The 18,789-nt window shown below is 39.9% G+C and overlaps 1 protein-coding gene across 7 annotated transcripts in view; it reads right to left on the bottom strand.

Moving 5' to 3' along the window:
* The window catches only part of HTT (huntingtin), a 161,361-nt gene that overhangs the window by 20,007 nt on the left and 122,565 nt on the right, over positions 1-18,789 (bottom strand). For 5 of the 7 annotated variants that reach the window (XM_025214043.1, XM_025214044.1, XM_025214046.1 and 2 more), the window contains 12 exons: positions 16,727-16,940; positions 16,406-16,551; positions 15,742-15,919; positions 15,373-15,468; positions 14,636-14,823; positions 13,379-13,505; positions 11,669-11,769; positions 9,330-9,484; positions 8,763-8,902; positions 8,168-8,250; positions 1,565-1,695; positions 1,267-1,396 (listed from right to left, as the gene is read on the bottom strand). In XM_025214043.1, coding sequence (XP_025069828.1) covers positions 1,267-1,396; positions 1,565-1,695; positions 8,168-8,250; positions 8,763-8,902; positions 9,330-9,484; positions 11,669-11,769; positions 13,379-13,505; positions 14,636-14,823; positions 15,373-15,468; positions 15,742-15,919; positions 16,406-16,551; positions 16,727-16,940 — 1,689 coding nt within the window. Of the gene's footprint in view, positions 1-1,266; positions 1,397-1,564; positions 1,696-8,167; positions 8,251-8,762; positions 8,903-9,329; positions 9,485-11,668; positions 11,770-13,378; positions 13,506-14,635; positions 14,824-15,372; positions 15,469-15,741; positions 15,920-16,405; positions 16,552-16,726; positions 16,941-18,789 lie in introns of those variants that run through there. The other 2 variants (XM_025214047.1, XM_025214048.1) reach the window with 2 other exon arrangements.

The raw sequence follows: 18,789 nt of genomic DNA, 5'->3' as shown, positions 1-18,789 counted from the left end.
TTATTTCTTGTAACCCCCGGGGGCACCTTGGTGAGTAAAGCATCACCAATTCCCTTCTGTGCTCCCATGATGAATTTATAGGCAGCCACAAGGTCGCCTCTCAACCTTCTCTTGCGGAGGATGAAAAGGTCCAGTTTCTCTAGTCTCTCCTCGTAGGGCTTGGTCTGTAGGCCCTTAACCATACGAGTGGCCCTTCTCTGGACTCTCTCCAGGTTATCCGCATCCCTCTTGAAGTGCGGCGCCCAGAATTGCACGCAGTACTCCAACTGCGGTCTGACCAGCGCCCAATAGAGGGGAAGTATCACCTCTTTGGATCTATTCGTCATGCATCTGCTGATGCACGATAAAGTGCCATTGGCTTTTTTGATGGCTTCGTCACACTGCCGACTCATGTTCATCTTGGAGTCCACTAGGACTCCAAGATCCCTTTCCGCTTCCGTGCCACCAAGCAGGTCATTTCCTAGGCAGTAGGTATGCTGGACATTTTTCCTCCCTAGGTGCAGTACTTTGCATTTCTCCTTGTTGAACTGCATTCTGTTGTTTTGTGCCCATATGTCCAACCTGTCCAGGTCTGCTTGTAGTTGTTCCCTGCCCTCCGGCGTGTCTACTTCTCCCCACATTTTTGTGTCATCCACAGCCTTGGACAGAGTACACTTCACTCCCTCGTCCAAGTCGCTGATGAAGACATTGAAGAGTACCGGTCCTAGGACCGAGCCCTGCAGTATGTCCTCCGAGGCAATGGCAACTCATCCTGATGTTTTTGAGTCTTTGAATAATATCCTTTTAATATGTATTGTCAGTGTTGGGGACTACCATTACTAATTCCTTATACTGCCCACGTCCTCAAATGCATAAAAGTATTTACTAAATTTAGTCCTTCATTGGATGCCTCAAAAATAATTTTAGCTCCTTAAAATAATTTGTTCCTCTATATTTCCTCTTCGACTCTAGGAATATTCTTCTTAAATCACAGTCCAGTGCAAACAAAGGATCCTAAATTAAGTGTAGTACGCAGGCAAAAAAATGGAACATTTTTCTCTCTAATATTTTTTTTTTTTATAAAGCATTTGTAACTTCCATATTTTGCTACTATTTGCTTATATTATTTTAATCAGGTGGTAGAAAGATACACCATTAAATTCACAACATTTTCCCCACAAGTCAATATTTCTGCAGAATAAGAAAGGTTCTTTGTAAATTCTCCTTACTTCAGGTATTCAGTGAAACACTCAATTACGGTACAGAAAATTTATTTTGCAAGCTTACCGATCGCACCACTTCACTAATCAAGATGACAGGTGTTCTCTTGCTAGGATTTGACGGCAATATCCACTGACTGTACAGCTCAAGCAAGAACTGAGAGCATGAATGGATATCAACACCAGCCCGATGTTTCCTACAAAGCACAACAAGCAAATGACAATCACTATTCTTGCATCTTTTTAAATAAAGAGACTACTCAGCAAGCACCAAGTGTGTGGAAGACAATACAGAATTCTCTCTTACTGAATTAAAAAAAAAAAACCCTGTTCAAGTGGTTAAGGGAAGAAACACAATGAGATACCTGGAGTTGATAGGAGAAGTTGGTGGTGAGGAAGGAGCAGGCAAGTCATTCTCCTCATCTTCATCTTCATCCCACTCCTCTTCTCTCAGGGGAGTGATATTATTTCCCAGCCACACAGAGTGTATAGAAACCTTAAACACCAAAAATGTTTAGCTGTTTCATAATCAAGCAGGAAGTTGCTAAAATAAATGAAAACTGTGCTGCACTCTAAGCCCACCCCTCTTACTCCCCCCTCCCCCACACATATTACATCTATTACACAATTACCTAGTTAATTACACAATTAATTTAGACCAGCTACACATACATATTAACTATTGAGCATTATAAAGATCCAACCAACTCTACAGTTAGTGCTGGAAAAAGTGCGATATCTGTATATCTGGTTTCTATCCAGATTTAATTTGCATGTGTAGCCTGTGCCTCTGCAGCTGGGAGACTGTAGCTGCTGTGATCCCCCAATCATGGGAGTGCACAGGGCAACCCCACAGCTGGGAGCCCTGTCAGCTGAGGGGGCTCCCAGCTATGGGAACTTTCTTCTTGCCAGTGCAGGGGGAGTCCCCCCTGCACTGGCAATAAGATGCAATGGGATGCGATTCAGAATCCCAAAAATCACGTGGCATGGCAGGAGGCATGATTTTGCAGATCACACATTAGATTCCATTGCACCTTTACTTGTGTGTATAAAGGGGCCCCAAGACAGGAGCAAAGAAGTCTGCAAGACACAAGTTTCATGCCACATTTTTATAAATTTACACACCATGTTTTATGACTAGATAAGACCATAGGATTATACTGTGCACCCTTGAGGTCAATGAAAATACGCACCTTTCCGAAGCAATATGGCAGAGTAAATTTACAGAAACTGTATTGCTAAGCAACCATCTTGCTACATTTATACTATATTAGCCCTGGTCTGGAAACAACAAGTAAGAAGCAAGACACAGCATCCAAATTCTCTACGATAAAGCTAAGTGTTTTCTTTAATTATACCTCTTATAAAGTAGAATAATCTGTACCATGAAACTGGGAAGGATTATGAACACGTAGGAGGATGCAAGCACAATTCAGAAGGATCCTGACAGATTGGAAATCTGGGCTAGAGCTAACAGGATGAAGGTGAATAAGGATAAATGCAAGGTGCTACATCTCAGAAGGAATAACCAAAAGCACAAATATAAAGTGGGCAGCATCTGGTTGGAGAGCAGCACTATGGAAATGACTTGGGAGTCTTGGTAACCTACCAACTCAATGAGTCTGCAGTGTAAGGCAGCTGCACAGAAGGTGAATACAGGTTTGGGATACATCAACAGAAGCGTTAGGTGCAAGACACGGGAGGCAATAGCGCCTCTACTTGACACTGGTTAGGCCTCATCTGGAGTATGGTGTGCAGTTCTGGGTTCCATATTTTAAAAAGGCCTTGGAGAAGTTTGAGGGGGTCCAGAGGTGGGCAACAAAGACAATAAAAGGCTTGTAAAGCAAGCCATATGAAGAGAGGCTGAAGGAGCTAGGCATGTTCAGCTTGCAGAAAAGGGGACATGACAGCAGTCTTCAAATACTTGAGGGACTTTCATAAAGAAGAGGAAAAGCACCTTTTCTCCTTTGCAGCAGAGAGGAGGACACAGATCAATGGCTTGAAGTTTAGATTGGATAACTGAAAAAACTTCTTAACAATTAAAACAGTGGCAGTGGAATAGACTGCCTATGGAAGCTGTGGACTATCACTGGAGGTGTTTAAGGGGGGGGGGGGTGATCTAGGCACACCTCAAGAGGAGGCTGGACAGCCACTGGTTGGGAATGATCTAGGCACATCTAGGCCTTTTCTACTATGGGCATTTCCCATGCTTCTGGGCTTTGCTGGTCCCCCCCCCACACACACTTTTTTGTTACATGTGTCAGGGTGCTTTTAAGCCTTTCCAGAAGCACTGGTTACAGCCAAGGCTGGGGATTTTAATTGGGGTATGCCAGTGCTCTTGCTGGGACCAAAGCTATAGGTTCCTGGCTACAGGGTCTTGCCCCTCCACTGAAGGTCAGGACAACTACCAGATTTGGGGTCAGGAAAGTATTTTATACCCTACTCACTTTGTGGTGGGTTTTGTAGGAGGGGGTGTGGCCCACTACCCAGGTGATCTTGAGCATATATTGACAATGTGTCATAGAAGCAGGACATTGGCTGCCACGGTTCCCCCGCTTTACCTGTAGCAGGTTAGGGTGTTATGTCTGTGTTGCATCAGGGTTGACAGTAGAGTTCAGATTATGGTTTGTATGAGACAGTTTGAATAGGGATAAGCGTGCTTTAGGCAGGGGGGTTGGACTAGATGACCTCTGGAGGTCCCTTCCAGTCCTACTTCTCTACGATTCTATGAATTTGAGTTAAAAGTTGAAAGTGAAGAAAGGAAGAAGAAAGTTCTTGCATACATTACAAAGGCTTGGAACCGCAATAGGGTTTGGTTAATTGCAACTTTCATACTTATTTTAGAGAAAAGTGACAATTAGAAAAAAGTCTAGGAAAGGCAGAATTTCAGCAATCATATGCTGAACAGCCAAGTCTCAAGTAACAGGCAGTATCTGTAAGCTTCTGCAAAGAGATGCTTGAAAAATTAAACACAGATCAGTATAAAACCTGATATGTAACCAGAGGCTTGAAGGATGTCTGAGTTAATGCAAATGCAAAGTGTACTCTGCATCCTAATTTAAGTGGCTGAATAAATCTCTCTTACTTAGCTGAAGTGACCTTAATATAGACAATGCTGGATTGAAACCACGCAAAAGAAAACATACTACAAACTCCTGCAAACCTAAAAACTGGTTTTGCTGTATGGTTAACAACTTAAGTTGCCTCAAATTTTGAATCTGAACTAAGCTCAGAACCAGCCACTTTCTTTTGCATGTTTCACCAAGAAAATGTATAAAACTGAAAAAAAAAAACCCAAACACTTTGGTGTGCTCACCATATGATTTTAGGCTGCATCACTGCTACTAGAAGAAGAGGGTAGTATTACAATTCTTATGACAAGCTTTCTAATGAAATATTGTTCTTTTTAAAGAAGCATGTTTTTTATCTGTATCCTTAACTTGCCATATGCTACCTCTCTACTACTATAACTTGAAACATCTGAAATATTCTATTACGAAATTGAAGATAAAAAATATGCAAAACGTAGTGAAATAGTTAACTAGCAAATTTTGCTGTTCTCCATTTAAGATATTTAGTTGAGCACTTGGCAGAGGAAAATGACACAGATGAACATGGTTTTCAAATTGAAAGAGCAGGTATTTCATTTATAACTTGCTTTCTGATCTTGAGCATGCTCTCATGTTCCTCTTTTCTTTGACAACTTAAACAAGAAAGTGAAAGACCTTAAGAAAAGATGTTATGGAGCATTTTTCAAAAGTCCACCGACACATTCTAAATGATAACTACAAGGGTTTCAATAGCAGTTATAGTTAAATAACCAGTAGAGCTCAGAGCCTATGAAAAAAAAGGCCACCTGTTTGGGTGCTGATGTATGATTTTGGGAGCTTAACTTAAAGCATGTAAGCCTGCAACGTTCACATCTGTTGTATGCATCTACAGCATTAAATATTAACATTTATTTCTGTGAAGTGCCCCATGCACTTATGACACATAAGGAACTTTTACACCTTTTTTGTTACAAATCAAAAGAATACTTTTGTGAATACAATATGCCAAGATCAGTATCCAAAAAAAAGAGCTGTGCCTCTGTTTAGCACATAACTAATAAGAACTGAAAAATCAAATGACCTGGCATGAAGCAGAGCACAAGTGTAGCTGAAGTGCTGATGTAGGAAAGGGAAAATAACAAGTTAAAAGGTTTTAGTGGGTTACAACTACAAAGTTGAGTTGCAAGCCACATTTTAAAGTATGACTTTACTCTATTTATCTATAAGCACAATTTACATTTAAAAAAAATAAAAATAAATAAATAAATAAATAAAATCAGGAAATTTGTATGAATTCTAATGTGTAAAACAAAACCAAAAGTTTTCTATACCAATAGTTTAACAAATAAAGCAGAATTTAAATTTCCCTTCAGTATGTTTACTTGCTGCCACCTTTTCCAAAGTTTCTAAAGTGTTATACAATGGGCAGATTGCTTTTTTACTTTTAAGATAAAAAGCATAAAATGCTGCCTCTTTTCTTCCTGTGCTATGCAAGGATCAGCAATAACAAGAGACAGATGCACTTGGGCCTCCATATCCAGGAAATGTAATAATCATACAGCACTTCTGGTCCCAGTGACACTAGACGGTATTCATTAAGGCTAAGCCAGATCATCAGCATAAATGCATATACCCAATAGGGCTGTGTGAAACGGGCCCTATTCAATTCGGATCCGGCCCGAATCGGGGACGTTGTTTCGGATCACTGTCCCCGATCTGATTCGGTCAAATCTGAATCTGAAGATTCGACAAATCAGCGATTCAGAAACAAGCACAGCTTTAGGAAGTTTTTTTCTACATACCTTGAGGTAGCAAGCACGGCTCATGATCGCTGCAGTGCTGGGGCAGATGGAGCATCCCACAGGAGCATGGGGGGCTCTCCAGCGTGCTTGGCAGCAAACCCAAAAATACTTCTGGTCCACTTCTGCATCTGCCAGGGAGCGTGCTGGGGGGCCCCCCCGGCTTGGTGATCAGCTGCAGGGGGACCCCGGGTGCCCACCTAGACCCAGGAGCCACCAGTTCCCAAGCCAGGGGAGTGTGGGGGGCCCCCCCTGCAGACCAGGAAGTGGACCGGAAGTACTTCTGGGTCTGCTGCCAAGCGCACTGGGGAGAGCCCCGTGCTTCTGTGGGACACTGCATCTGCCCCAGCACCACAGCATTCAGAGCCCCTGCTACCTAGAGGTATATAGAAAAAACATTTAAAGTTGTATCTACGTCCGAATCAATTCAGGAGGGTTCCATATTGATTCAGAGAGATTAAAGGTTTCTCCGATTAGATTTGGAGATTCGGCCACCAAATCTCCGCTGAATTGAATCAGGGACCGAAGCTTTGCACAGCCCTAATACCCGAGCGTTTCCCTTAATCCACTTTAGATTTCTGTATGCACCCTGCATACAGAGCACCCACAAATAGTAGTTAACATGTTTTTAGTGAGTCTATACGACTGTTTCCAGCACCCAGCATAAACTCTCCTCAGGGGCTAGCAAATGGAAAATAAGATTAATTCCAAGTTGAAAATTGGTACAAATTTTGAGACTCAAAGTTAGATAGATACTAATTTTGGGGTCAAACTGCAGGTTTTGAGAAAGGAGGGGAATTGGTGTAGAAGTAGATGAAAAGCGAAGAGAAAAAAGTCCATTTGATAAATTTATGTTAACAGTGTAGAATATAATTTCCTCAGAAAGTAATAAATTAGAATTAGGCATGCAAGACTAAAATAAATGAAGTTATTTTTAAAATAAGAGCAACCCAATTTGATTCACAGAATACTGATAAGGGATGCACATTATGCACTTTGTTGGGGTCAAACTCTAGGACTGCACACCAAATTTAATATTTCCCAGCTGCAATGTTAGTTGATACATGGGAATGCTTCAATTAAACTAAAAGAAAAATCAGCACGCACAAACCCTACATTAAAGAGACATTTATTTAAATGTGAAGCTTAAGCATCTGTACTGGGTAAACTGCAACTTCAAAAGCACTGCATGATGCATATGAATGTATTAGAAAATGTATTAAAAAATTAATTTTATTTGTAAAAACAAAATTACTTGAAAAAATATCAAATGCATATTATAAGGGTTAGCTCAGTGATATATGGGAAGATTTATTAAAAAAATTAATGTATCGAGCGATTATGTAACTTTTGAAAAGAATATTTTTATTCACATAACATGATGTCTTTCCTTGCCACATGACCCTGGAGCAGCAGCCTTTTAAAAATATCAGTACGCAAAAATAAGGGCTTAGAATACAAACTGACTGCCAATTAAAACTTCAGCATTGCTAGGGCTAGAACTGTGCTATGGCTATGTGCTATGCATCATGGCTGTAACTTTTCTTGGAGGAAATGCTCATTAAAAAGGCATTTATAAGTATTTAACATACAGCAATTTAAAATACGCCCACAAGGGAGGTACTACGGGGGCCTAGACACACAAAACATTGACATCTTTCTATTTTTATTGGAGATATTAGATTGACAGTTCAGTTCCTTTAGCAATAACATTACACTAAATATTCAAAACTGAACTTCACTAATATATTATGGGGGGTTTTTGGGGAACTATTTAACCTCACACACAAGTGGGAGCTAAAATTAAACTCGCTTGCCCACTGTGGAGTTATTTCTTTTATGACTAAATTAAGTTAGTAATTTTGATTTAAATTCCTAAGCCATGCTTGGGGTACTGATGTTTATTTAGTAAAAATCTAGTCAAACTTATATCCAAGACAGATTTACTGAGAATTAAAAAAAAACACCTCCTGACTCTGTTCTCAGTCAGAACTTAGATTTTTCTTATTATACTGAAGTTAAATGTTATGTTAAATAATGCTTCTGCAAAGCATCTTTAATGGATTTTTAAGAAAGAAATAAAAGTCACATTGAACATGCTGTGTTAACTTGAACAAACCTGTCCCAGTTTATAATCCATGTTTCCTAATTCTCGCTCAGTATTGATCTGCAGCAAAAGCTTTTCGTGGCTGATAAGAGCCGCTGAAAGAGAGAATTTTTTTTTAAGCAAATACTTAAATGAATCTAAAAACTAGTTTATTTTCTATATGTTTGGAACAGCTGAGAACACAACTGATTGGGGGGGGCGGCGGCAGCGATACACCACCGTTTCAGTCAACCATACTGCTCAGCTAGGGACAGCAGCTGCAGACAGGGAAGAGAAACATGCTGCTCAGCACAGAGGGGAAGGGAGGGGAAAGGAAATAGTTTTACCTGCTTGAGGGACTGTATAAAATCCCCAGCTGCTGCTCCTGCCACAGCCTTCTCTCCTGCATGTGTGCGTGTGTGGGGAGGACCTCCTGGATGTATACGTGGGAACTGGGTTGCAGCCACCCCTGCAGCACAGGCTGCTGCTTCTACCACCCCCATCCCCTTTCCAAAATCCTGGATCCACCCATGCAAGTATATTTGTTATTCTTCCCCCTCCACAAGGAACAATGCAAGTCACTGCAGAATTGAAGAATCTTCCACACAATTGGCCATTAGACATTTACCTGTGGTAGCAGGAGAAAGTGACGGAACAGGGTCCCAGGCTTGGTATAAATGGTGTGTTGCAATATTATCTCTCTTGGATACCATTGCTTGGATTTCTTGTTCCACAATCCCTCTAACAACACTTAACTTCCTCCCAAACCTGAAAGCCCAGCAGAAATCAGAATGGTGGTTTAAGGAGATTTTTTTCCACCAATATTTTCCTGTCAATTTGAGTATAAAGTGACTACCTGTAGTATACTCATTTTGCCAATTACTGCTTTAGGGGAAGTCAGTCAGCTGAGGTGCAAGTATGCAGACTAGCTGTTTAAATAAGTTTGAAATCTGGCTTGAAGTTGCACTTTACTCCTCTTTCAGAGTTACCTTAGAATCCCACAAAGTTCTTAGCATCATGCAACTGCTATGATTTACTATGACTAAATAAATGTGCCCTGCGTGTGACATTCCATATAGTTTTGCTTAATTTCTAATTTGTCCACATTTGTGTTATTACTAGATTAAGCTATTTTGCTTTCAGGTAATCTACATGCAAGTATAAAACACACATGCTTTCAGAGTTGGTGAAATACCTTGTATCCAGAGCTTTTAAAGCTTTGTTGCGGGGCTGCTGCTCCAAGCAACTAACTGCTGGATTGCCTGCCACAGGTATTGTCATTGCACTCAGCACCAACGAGGTTATGGCTTGTACTGCAAGAACATTAATTTGGGTCCTCTCCGTGTCCTCCTGCAAGATGAACATACAGGCTCTTAAACTGAAAATGGAAAGTTCAAACTAGAGAAGACACACTGCTTGATGCTAAAGACAATCTTTGCTCTCAGTAGTCCTACAGGAAAAAAACCACAACCAAACAACTGGGCAATGTGCCTAGTGATACTTCCACCCAATCAAAAATCAGGCTACCAGCTCAGCAAGCTGATGATGAATCACTGCCATACTTCATCTCTGGATCCTGCTCATCACCTACCTCGCACATGAAAGAAAAAAATGGTATCTCCCAACAATGTACAATTCTGATCTCTGCTTCAAAAATTGCCTACTCCCAAGTTTCTGTGTTCACATGTGAACTTGAGTGGATTTCAAATCTTCCCCTAAGTTTTATGATATTTATTTGGGGATTTCGGTCCAGAACTATCTAATCAGCCATTGGGGTGCTTCTTCCCCAAATGCCCCCAAATGATTTCAAAAAGCTAATTTCAAACATTAACATTTTTTCCATTGTTGGTATATTTAACAATCTTTAGCATACATCTTTGGTGTACTTAATCTTTTTTTGTGGGTTTTTTTGTTAAAACAATACAACTCCCATTAGTATCACAGAGCACCTCTCAAGCTGCAATGCATTTATCTTGCTTGGGAGGTAAAGAAACAGTACTGTCCCTATGTTACAGATGGGGAACTACAGCAGAGAGAATAAGCTTCAGATCCACAAACAAACTTTTAAGTGCCTGGCTCCAGGAGTGAGATTCACAAAGCTGAGTTAAGAACCTAAGATCCTTAAATAGCGAGGAGTGAAAGCTAGGCTTGTAAAAATTATTTCTAAAACAGGCAGCACAATGAATGGGGATAGGTCTACTCCAGTCAACAGGGAATGATGAAATCGCACCCCTTTACTGGACTTTTGCATGCACCTACAGTTTTGACTTGAGCACCTCTCTGCAAAACAGGGATTCAAAATCTGAACCTGTTTCTTGGGCTTTGGTACCTAAATCACCCCTTTGGGTATGGACAACTAGCTAATTTTAAGACACAGATGCCAGTGGATGTGCTTGCCTTTTTAATAATACATCAAGTGCTTAGTGAACTCACTCAGGAAGCAGATGACCTGAATTTCATGGCTCTCAACCCTCATATCTCCTGCATCCTATGACAGTGCCCTAACCACCAGGCTATAGGCCAGGGGCGGGCAAAATGCGGCCAGGCCAATCTATCTGGCCCACGGGGCCCCTAAAAATATAGGAAAATCAATATCCAATATCTGGCTGCCTGTCATGTGGCCCTTGATGGCTTCCCAAAACTCAGTAAGTGGCCCTCCGCCCAAAATAATTGCCTGCCCCTGCTATAGGCTATGCCAGCCTTCACACACCCCTGCAGAAGCTGGAACACTGCATAAAAAGAAATGCAAGATTCATATGGCCAGGGAAGACAAGCGAAGGGGAACATGAGACTGCATCGCAGTGATGAGGTACTTCCTTGACAGCAGGAAGCTCTTGTGGATTTCCACAAAAATGCTTATGCATTTTACCCAATAGCTGTCATGACTTAACAAGTTCTCTCCATTTGACTTCTACAAGACTCCTGTCAAAATAAATCTGCCTTTTCATTTAAAAGGAAATCATTCAAACTTGAAGCAGTACAGTTAGTCAGTCACAAGTCATCAGAAAATGACTTTATTAAGGTTCCAAAATCAGAGACTTTGCTACATGCCATACACATGACATTAGCACAAGGCTATTCTTAAAATTTATATCAAACTAGTTTTACATAAAAAGGGAATATGAATACAGCAACTATATCCAAGTTGTTCCTGCTGGAATCTTATCTACTGTATTTCATGAGTTTGATTGTGAAGATTTAGTTCCCTATAACAGAGTTTGTTGCTTGCAACCTTTCTGAGCTTTCTGCATGTGCTCAACAATTGTGATAATCTATTTATTTGGAGCATATTTTTAGCAATGAATGAATAAAACAAAGGTAACGGAGAGGGTTTTATTCAAATTTCTAGAAGTACTCGCTAGAGATGGAGGTTTCAGCATAGCAATTTAATGTGCCTGGCCCTGTAAGTCTGAAAACCCAGAAGTATCAGATGAAGACCTCTGAGAGGAACTGTTCACTGTAATCTGCCTAAAGTTCCAATTATCAATGCAGAAAAACATCCGTACTACAGAAAACAGCTGCCAAACTATTTACCTCTTGTTGGCTTTCTTCCTGGTCCATTACAATTGGCTGTGTTACCAGCACACCAAGAAGAGTAGCCCATGTTTCTTCGAACTGGGTACGGCTAGTCCACCCTGTGAAAAAGTTAAGAGAAGTCAAGTCATTTACTACTTGAATGAAATGTTCACAAAAATGGAACAGTATTTTAAAATGAAGTGCTGTTTCCACAAATGTATTTTTACATTACATCCCATTTACTTTCAGTTTATTAGTTGCTGCAATCTAAATCTGTACTATTCAATTTTGGAAGTTGTTAAATCTCTAGAATCAGTAGAATCCTGAACATACCAACTGAAGTCATCCTATTCTGGTTTACTTCCAGGGTACAATTCCTTTTGTTTCATTTGTTTGTTTTGGTTTGGTTTGGGGTTTTTTTTGTTGTTTTTTTGTTTTGTTTTTTTTTTGTTTGTTTTTTACATAAAAAAGCTAAAAAGCTTGGTAAACAGAAATACAAAAAACAAGTTTTCATAACTCTCCAGAAGAATGTCTATTTGGCAGCACAGAAAATTGTGGAGTGACCCTTAAAAAGATTTAACATTCATTGAAAACTCATCCCAAGAAGGAAGGAGTTGTAAGAGGAACCCATTTTATGCAATTCAAATAATGCAGATTTCCCCATCAGATCCTTGACACATTCAACACCATGATAGATTTATAAACTCCTATTATACTATTTTATATCTAAAAAACAAAAAATAAGAACATTTTCCTGACACTGAACATTTAAAGCAATTAAAAGGACTAATCTTGCAATGTAAACTTATCAAATACTAAACACTCATTTAGAAACTGCTTTTTTATATATGGAAAATATATGTTGCAGTTTAACAAAATTCATTTGGTAGGAAACAGTGCAACAACTGTACATAAGCCTTCATTTTTCTTTTGAAAAGTTTAAAGTAAATACAGCATAACTTACCATTAGTATCAAACATAAGAGTAAACTAGATGGTATACCTAGTTTCTAGTATTTGCATGCTGCACATAAAAACCAATTAGGTTTTTCCCTATAGTAAAAGGGACAAAACTTCCAACAAAGGAATAGTGTTTGCTAAGCTGGCAACACAACAGTACTACAGAAAAAATATCTCTTGACAATTAAGCAAAATGTAACTATCAACAAATTAAAAATATTTCTATTTTAATCTTTAAAACCCCAATTCCTGTTCTACAGATACTGAAAGTTAGTAAGCTGTATCAAAACTGAATTACAGTCATTTTATAACACTGACCACACACAAAAACATGTTCATTTTAATTTGAGACTGAAGTAGAATTTCAACTCTACTATCCAGAAAGATGAAATCCTATTCACGAACAGATGATATTTTAGCTTAGTAATACTGTCTGTTAAGTTTCAGAATATATTATTAAATAGTGGTTCATTTCTGCTTTTACTAATAAAATGTGTTTCTGAAACTTGGTTCATACCTAAAACTTACTTGACACGGTCAAATGCTCCATTATGTATTAAACAGTAAAAATAATGGTTCCTGCCTTGCTGAATTACCTTTCATGTTTCCAACCATTTGGTAAGCCTGTCAATATAAAAACACACTGCAGCCTTTTATCACTAAACACATACTATGGAGCATATGTATTCAGGTGCAATCAGTTAAACTTCTTCTAGGAAAAGGAATTATGCATTCAAATAAATCACAAGAAATATTCTGTCTACCCTACCTAGTGTGTTAATGCGATAGATGAATTCTTTAAATATTTCTTTTTCTTGAAGGAATTCAACAGGAATTTCTGGGAAAACTGTACCAAAGTCACCCAAAGGTTTTGGTGACCAGCCTAGTTTCCAGACCTGTTCAAATATAATAACAGGTTTTTATTTAAAACAGTCAAAGGTATCAACATTACAGTTGTAAACACATTTGAGATAGTGTTTTTCTTGCATATTGATCTCCATTCCCACTCAAACACAAAGGGCACAGTACACTTAAATTCTTAAGTTTTTTTCCTTCCATGCTTTAAGTTTTGTTCATCCTTGCAGTCTGCTGTGGTTATTGTACTTCACACCATATTGATAATGAAATGAAAGCCTCAGGCCTTCAGAATAGCCTGAAAACATGCAGGTAATATTTTTCCTAAAATTGTGTATATTTGGCCATTCCTAACATAACAAAACACTTTTTCTGCCAAGTTATACCCTTCTGTTTACTGAAAGATGTCCACCAGAAATGTTAGGAAAATAAGCCATGAAATAATTTCTCTTTTCATTTCATAGACTTCTGAACAGGAAGAAGCATCACACAACATCTCATAAGCAATATCTTTCTCCTTTTACAGTTAATTGAAATGCAGGAAATTTTAGATCAATTATAAATTTGGACTACCCAAGTGGTAATTGCCACATAGACCTGACAACAGTCCACAGAGAAAGTAACAGCAACAAAATCAATTACTTGAAAACATGGAATCCTCTTTATGTATTCACTAAACACCTGAACAGCACAATTTCGATATTATAAAAAAATATTCAATTGCTAGATGCATCTAGTGACAGGGGACTTAACAAGCAAAAAGGCCCTTCTTCTCTTAACAGCATTTTAGAGCCAAGTTAATTTTAAACTGAATAATACAACATTAGAGAACTCCTTGCTTCACACAGCAACCTAAGAATTAGGTATGTACTATGTACTATTGCCCTTGCTTGTTCTCAGCTAGTGCAGTGAGGTGCAGATACAGATGTGCACAACTCATCCTCCCTCCACCCCACGGTTTTTTTTCTCTCTTTAACTACACAGAAGATTTACATAGTAGATATTTTCAGTTTTGCCAGGCAATGGTTAAGACCAATAGGACAAGCAAATCTTATGGTTAGGATTCAAAACTTAGAAAAGTAAAACGTTATGTTTTAACACCACCACATTTAGTTTACATAAAAATGGTCAATAGCTCTCGTGCTATGGAAATAAAGCAAGAGGCACATACCAAAGGAGGTACTCTTGTGTAGCTGTTCACTAGAGGTAGTCTGGCCAAGCTGATGATAATGTTCTTAAGGACAGGAGTGAGGAATGCTGGGATATTGCTGTTTCTCATGTGTCCCAATGCTAGAACAGTCTGCAAACACTCTACCAGTTCAGCCACCATTTCACAAGCCTTTGTAACATGCTTCATTTCTTAGTAGGGAAAAACAGAGGAAGTTCAATGTAAAGCATCACAAACATGCACAAAAATGTATACAAGAACAAGGAGGACACAAACATGCCAATAAGAACAAATAGTCTCAAAGGTGCTGAAGCTGAATCATGGCAAGAAGTAGCCACCTGCCTATCTGGACTCATACACAGTGTAATGGAGAAAAAGAGGTACTGAAAGGTTGAAATGGGTGCCTTTCAGCTAAAGCATGAATAGTTTTTACACTACCTATGCAGTGCAGTGAAACAGATTCCAGGAAACTTCAGTTTTATCTGTAAGTTGTTAATTATACCTGCTCAGAGCAAGCGTAAGTGATGCCAGGAGATGAAGAACAGTTTGCACAGTGTTTAACTTACTAATGCAAGTTTGATACTCCACCACTTTTAAAAAGTGAACATTTTCATATGAATTTGGGATTGCAGACAGGACCCAGCTAAGGCCTTCTTGATTTAAACTGGTAATACAGAGATAAGTATGGCATTTTCAAGAGGTAAAACTACAGGAAAGCTTAAAGTTTATTGCTGACTTACTCTGGTCATTGGAATCAACTTCATCTTCACCAACTATTTTTGAAGTATTTTTTTTCCTTTCTGGACTAAGCAGCTGATCTCCAGGTTTAACTGCAACTAAGTCAGATAAATGAAGAAATAAAAAAAATATATATATCAATATTTCCTCATTTGGAATCTTCTCCATCCCCAAGCTTCCAAAAATTGGCAAGCAATTATGGTTGCAAAATTCAAAGGCAAATGCAAAATAACAGGAGATGCCCCATGGTAGAAACCCATTTGGCAAATTAAAAAAAGGTCAGGAAAGTTTTTGTCCAGCGGTGGCATCTGAACAGTGCTATTTGCCAATTTATTTTGCAGCCTTTCCACAGCTATTCAAATTTAACTCACCTGCTTCTATTAGAAATCGCACACAATTAATAAGAGAGCAGGCATGCGTCACATACACTGCAGAAGCCAGTGAGTTCCAGAGAGCAGCCTGCTGCAAAGTCAGGCAACAACAATCCAAAACAGCTTGAATATCTATACTTAGAGGGACCTGTTCATGTATTAAATGCCATGACAGTGCCTGTACAAGAAAAAATGTCCATTAATATTGAACTGTTCTAACATGCAAAAATAAGAGCAAACTTAATTTATCCTCCATGATATATAAATGTTCATCAACTAAGATTATAAATAATTTTGTTTACTGTAGTACTGTACTGTTCCAGAAAAATAAGGTTACAAAGCTAAGCTGTAAGTATTATATTAATGCAAAATATCATGTTTATTCACCTTTCTAACAGGCTGCAATGTCTCTCTCAAAATTGTCAAGATATTCCTCGCCCTCTGCATGCCTCCTCTCCCCTGTGCCAGTGAAAAAGCCTCCAACAGAATCCATCTTCCGCAGCTCTTACTCCCTCCATAACTCCAATATATAGCTCATTCCTATTTTCTATATTAGCTCATTCAATAATTACTCTGTTGGGAAACTACAGATCAAAATTTCTACTAAATCTTCACAAGTTATCTGCTGTAAATATTCTGCCACATATTAAGGTCTTTATCTTACCTCTAGTGACATTACAACAAACTTCAATATATCACTTTCTTTGTCAGGTGGAATACGAAGACATGCTGGTAGTTTAGAGAGTAACAGCAAATACTGAGCCAGTGCACGACAGAGTGTCATCACAGACTGATACACCAACACATCGCCTAGAAAAAAAGAACTCACATAAAACCTTGGTGCCTGAAATAATCAAACACTTGCTTTAACTGATTAAAGTGTTTTACCACCAATTATCTAATTCCATGAAAAAACTGACTTATTGGGACAACACTGCTATGTCTCACGATAGAGAGAACAACAAAAGACCATTACTTCTATTACCAAAGATATCACTTAGTTTGTTCCAGTAGGCTGAAGTCTCAATTGGCTGCAATGGTTGAAAAACTTGATGGTTGGCTGGAAGTTTTTGTACAATGGTAGACACATGATCTAGAGTTACCCGACGAGCAGTTTCAAAGAGACTGGTCTTCTGGTCTCCTGACATTTCATTCATGCCAAGGCTTAAACAGGGAGACAACAAGCTTAAGTTGAATTCCTGAAAGCACAAACAACAAATAAAAGACTTGAAAAAATACACTTTAAAAAAAAAAAAAGTTAAGAGTTTAGTTAATGCTATACAAATGTGTATAGGAAAAAAATAAGCCACAGATGGATTATGATACAGCAACAGATACCAAAATCAAAGCCGTGATCCATTTTGAAGTTAGCTAGGGTTCAGCTTTTTATTTTAAGTGAAAAAAACAAGTACACCCATCCCAATTTTTTAGCACTGAAACAAAACAGTTTCCTGAGCAATGCAACTGGTTGGAACGGTGCACCTAATCACTGTGACACGCTATGGGTTCTACTGTAACATTTCCGCGTTAAATGTGTTCATATGTTGTGTGCCTCCGTTTCCCTGATTAACCTGTGCACTGGGCCAGGAACGAAGGGATAATAGAGGCCTGTTAAGTCCCAGAGCTGCCTACAAGTGGGAGAAAATAAAATGGACCTCAGGCATCAGAAAGCGTTGCTGACACTTCAGCTAAGGTGGGATTGCTCCCAGGAGGCTCCAGGGAAGCTGAAGAGCATGACAATGGAGAGAGCAGCCTGATCAAGCAGAGCACTGGCTGGTGGGGGCAGTCTGAAGACAAACCAGCTGAGCAGTTTTTGGGACTTCTGGCTGCGCAGACTGGAAAGAGAACAGCTGAGCAACCCTTGGTGCTCAGGCCTGTGGAGGCTGGACTGCGGAGTGAGAGATTGCTTCAGTTTTGGAAGGGGCAGAGAACATCTGGCTAAGTGGCCTCCTCCCTAATAAACTCTTTTACTGAAGAGGAGCTGTATGCTTTCCTGCTTGAAACTTCACGAAATGCTTCTCCCTATCAAGAGGTAAAGTCTCTCTCTTGGAACTTGAAGAAAGTTCCCTTATCAGGGCCATGGAAAACCACGGAGGGTGAGGGACTGAAAGGCCAAGGTCTCAGAAACAGAAGGAGCAATGGATCCCACCCTGCTCCAGAAGCCATATCCAGGCTGTCTGAGTTCCCCCTAAAGGCCAGACAAGATCATGGAGATCACAAGCAAGCACTCCTTTTGGGAGGGAAGGGGGCACAGACTCTGTGACAATACACAGTGGTTCTCCATCCCTCCCTTTATTTTTTAAAGGCTCCAGGCACCCGTCTATAACTTCTTGAAATCAGGTGCCACTTAATTTCATAGACATCAGGGCTGGAAGGGACCTCGGAAGATCATCGAGTCCAGCCCCCCGCCCAAAGGGCAGGAAGTCAGCTGGGGTCATAGGATCCCAGCAAGATAAGCATCCAGTTTCATCTTGAAGGTGTTCAATGAAGGCGCTTGAACCACCTCCGGTGGCAGGCTGTTCCAGGCCTTGGGGGCTCGGACAGTAAAGAAATTCTTCCTTATGTCCAGCCTGAAACGATCTTGAAGTAGTTTGTGACCATTCGACCTCGTCATCCCTTGGGGCGCTCTGGTGAACAAACGTTCCCCCAGATGCTGGTGGTCACCCCTGATAAACTTATAGGTGGCCAACAGATCACCCCTGAGCCTGCGCTTTTTCAGGCTAAAGAGCCCCAGGGCTCTCAGCCTGTCATCGTAGGGTCTGCTTCCCTGACCTCTGATCATGCGCGTGGCTCTTCTCTGGACTCTCTCAAGCTTCTCCACATCCTTTTTGAATTGTGGAGCCCAAAACTGGACGCAGTACTCCAGCTGCGGCCTCACTAAGGCCGAGTACAGGGGGAGAATGACGTCCCGGGATTTGCTTGAGAAGCATCTAGGGATGGAAGCCAGCGTTTTGGTCGCTTTACTAGCCGCCGCATCGCATTGCAGGCTCACGTTCATCTTGTGGTCAACGATAACCCCCAAGTCTCTTTCTTGCATAGTGCTAGCCA

This window comes from Alligator sinensis, unplaced genomic scaffold (assembly GCF_000455745.1).
Source record: "Alligator sinensis unplaced genomic scaffold, ASM45574v1 scaffold1094_1, whole genome shotgun sequence".
Taxonomy (NCBI): domain Eukaryota; kingdom Metazoa; phylum Chordata; order Crocodylia; family Alligatoridae; genus Alligator; species Alligator sinensis.
This window is presented reverse-complemented; position numbering and strand designations above follow the sequence as displayed.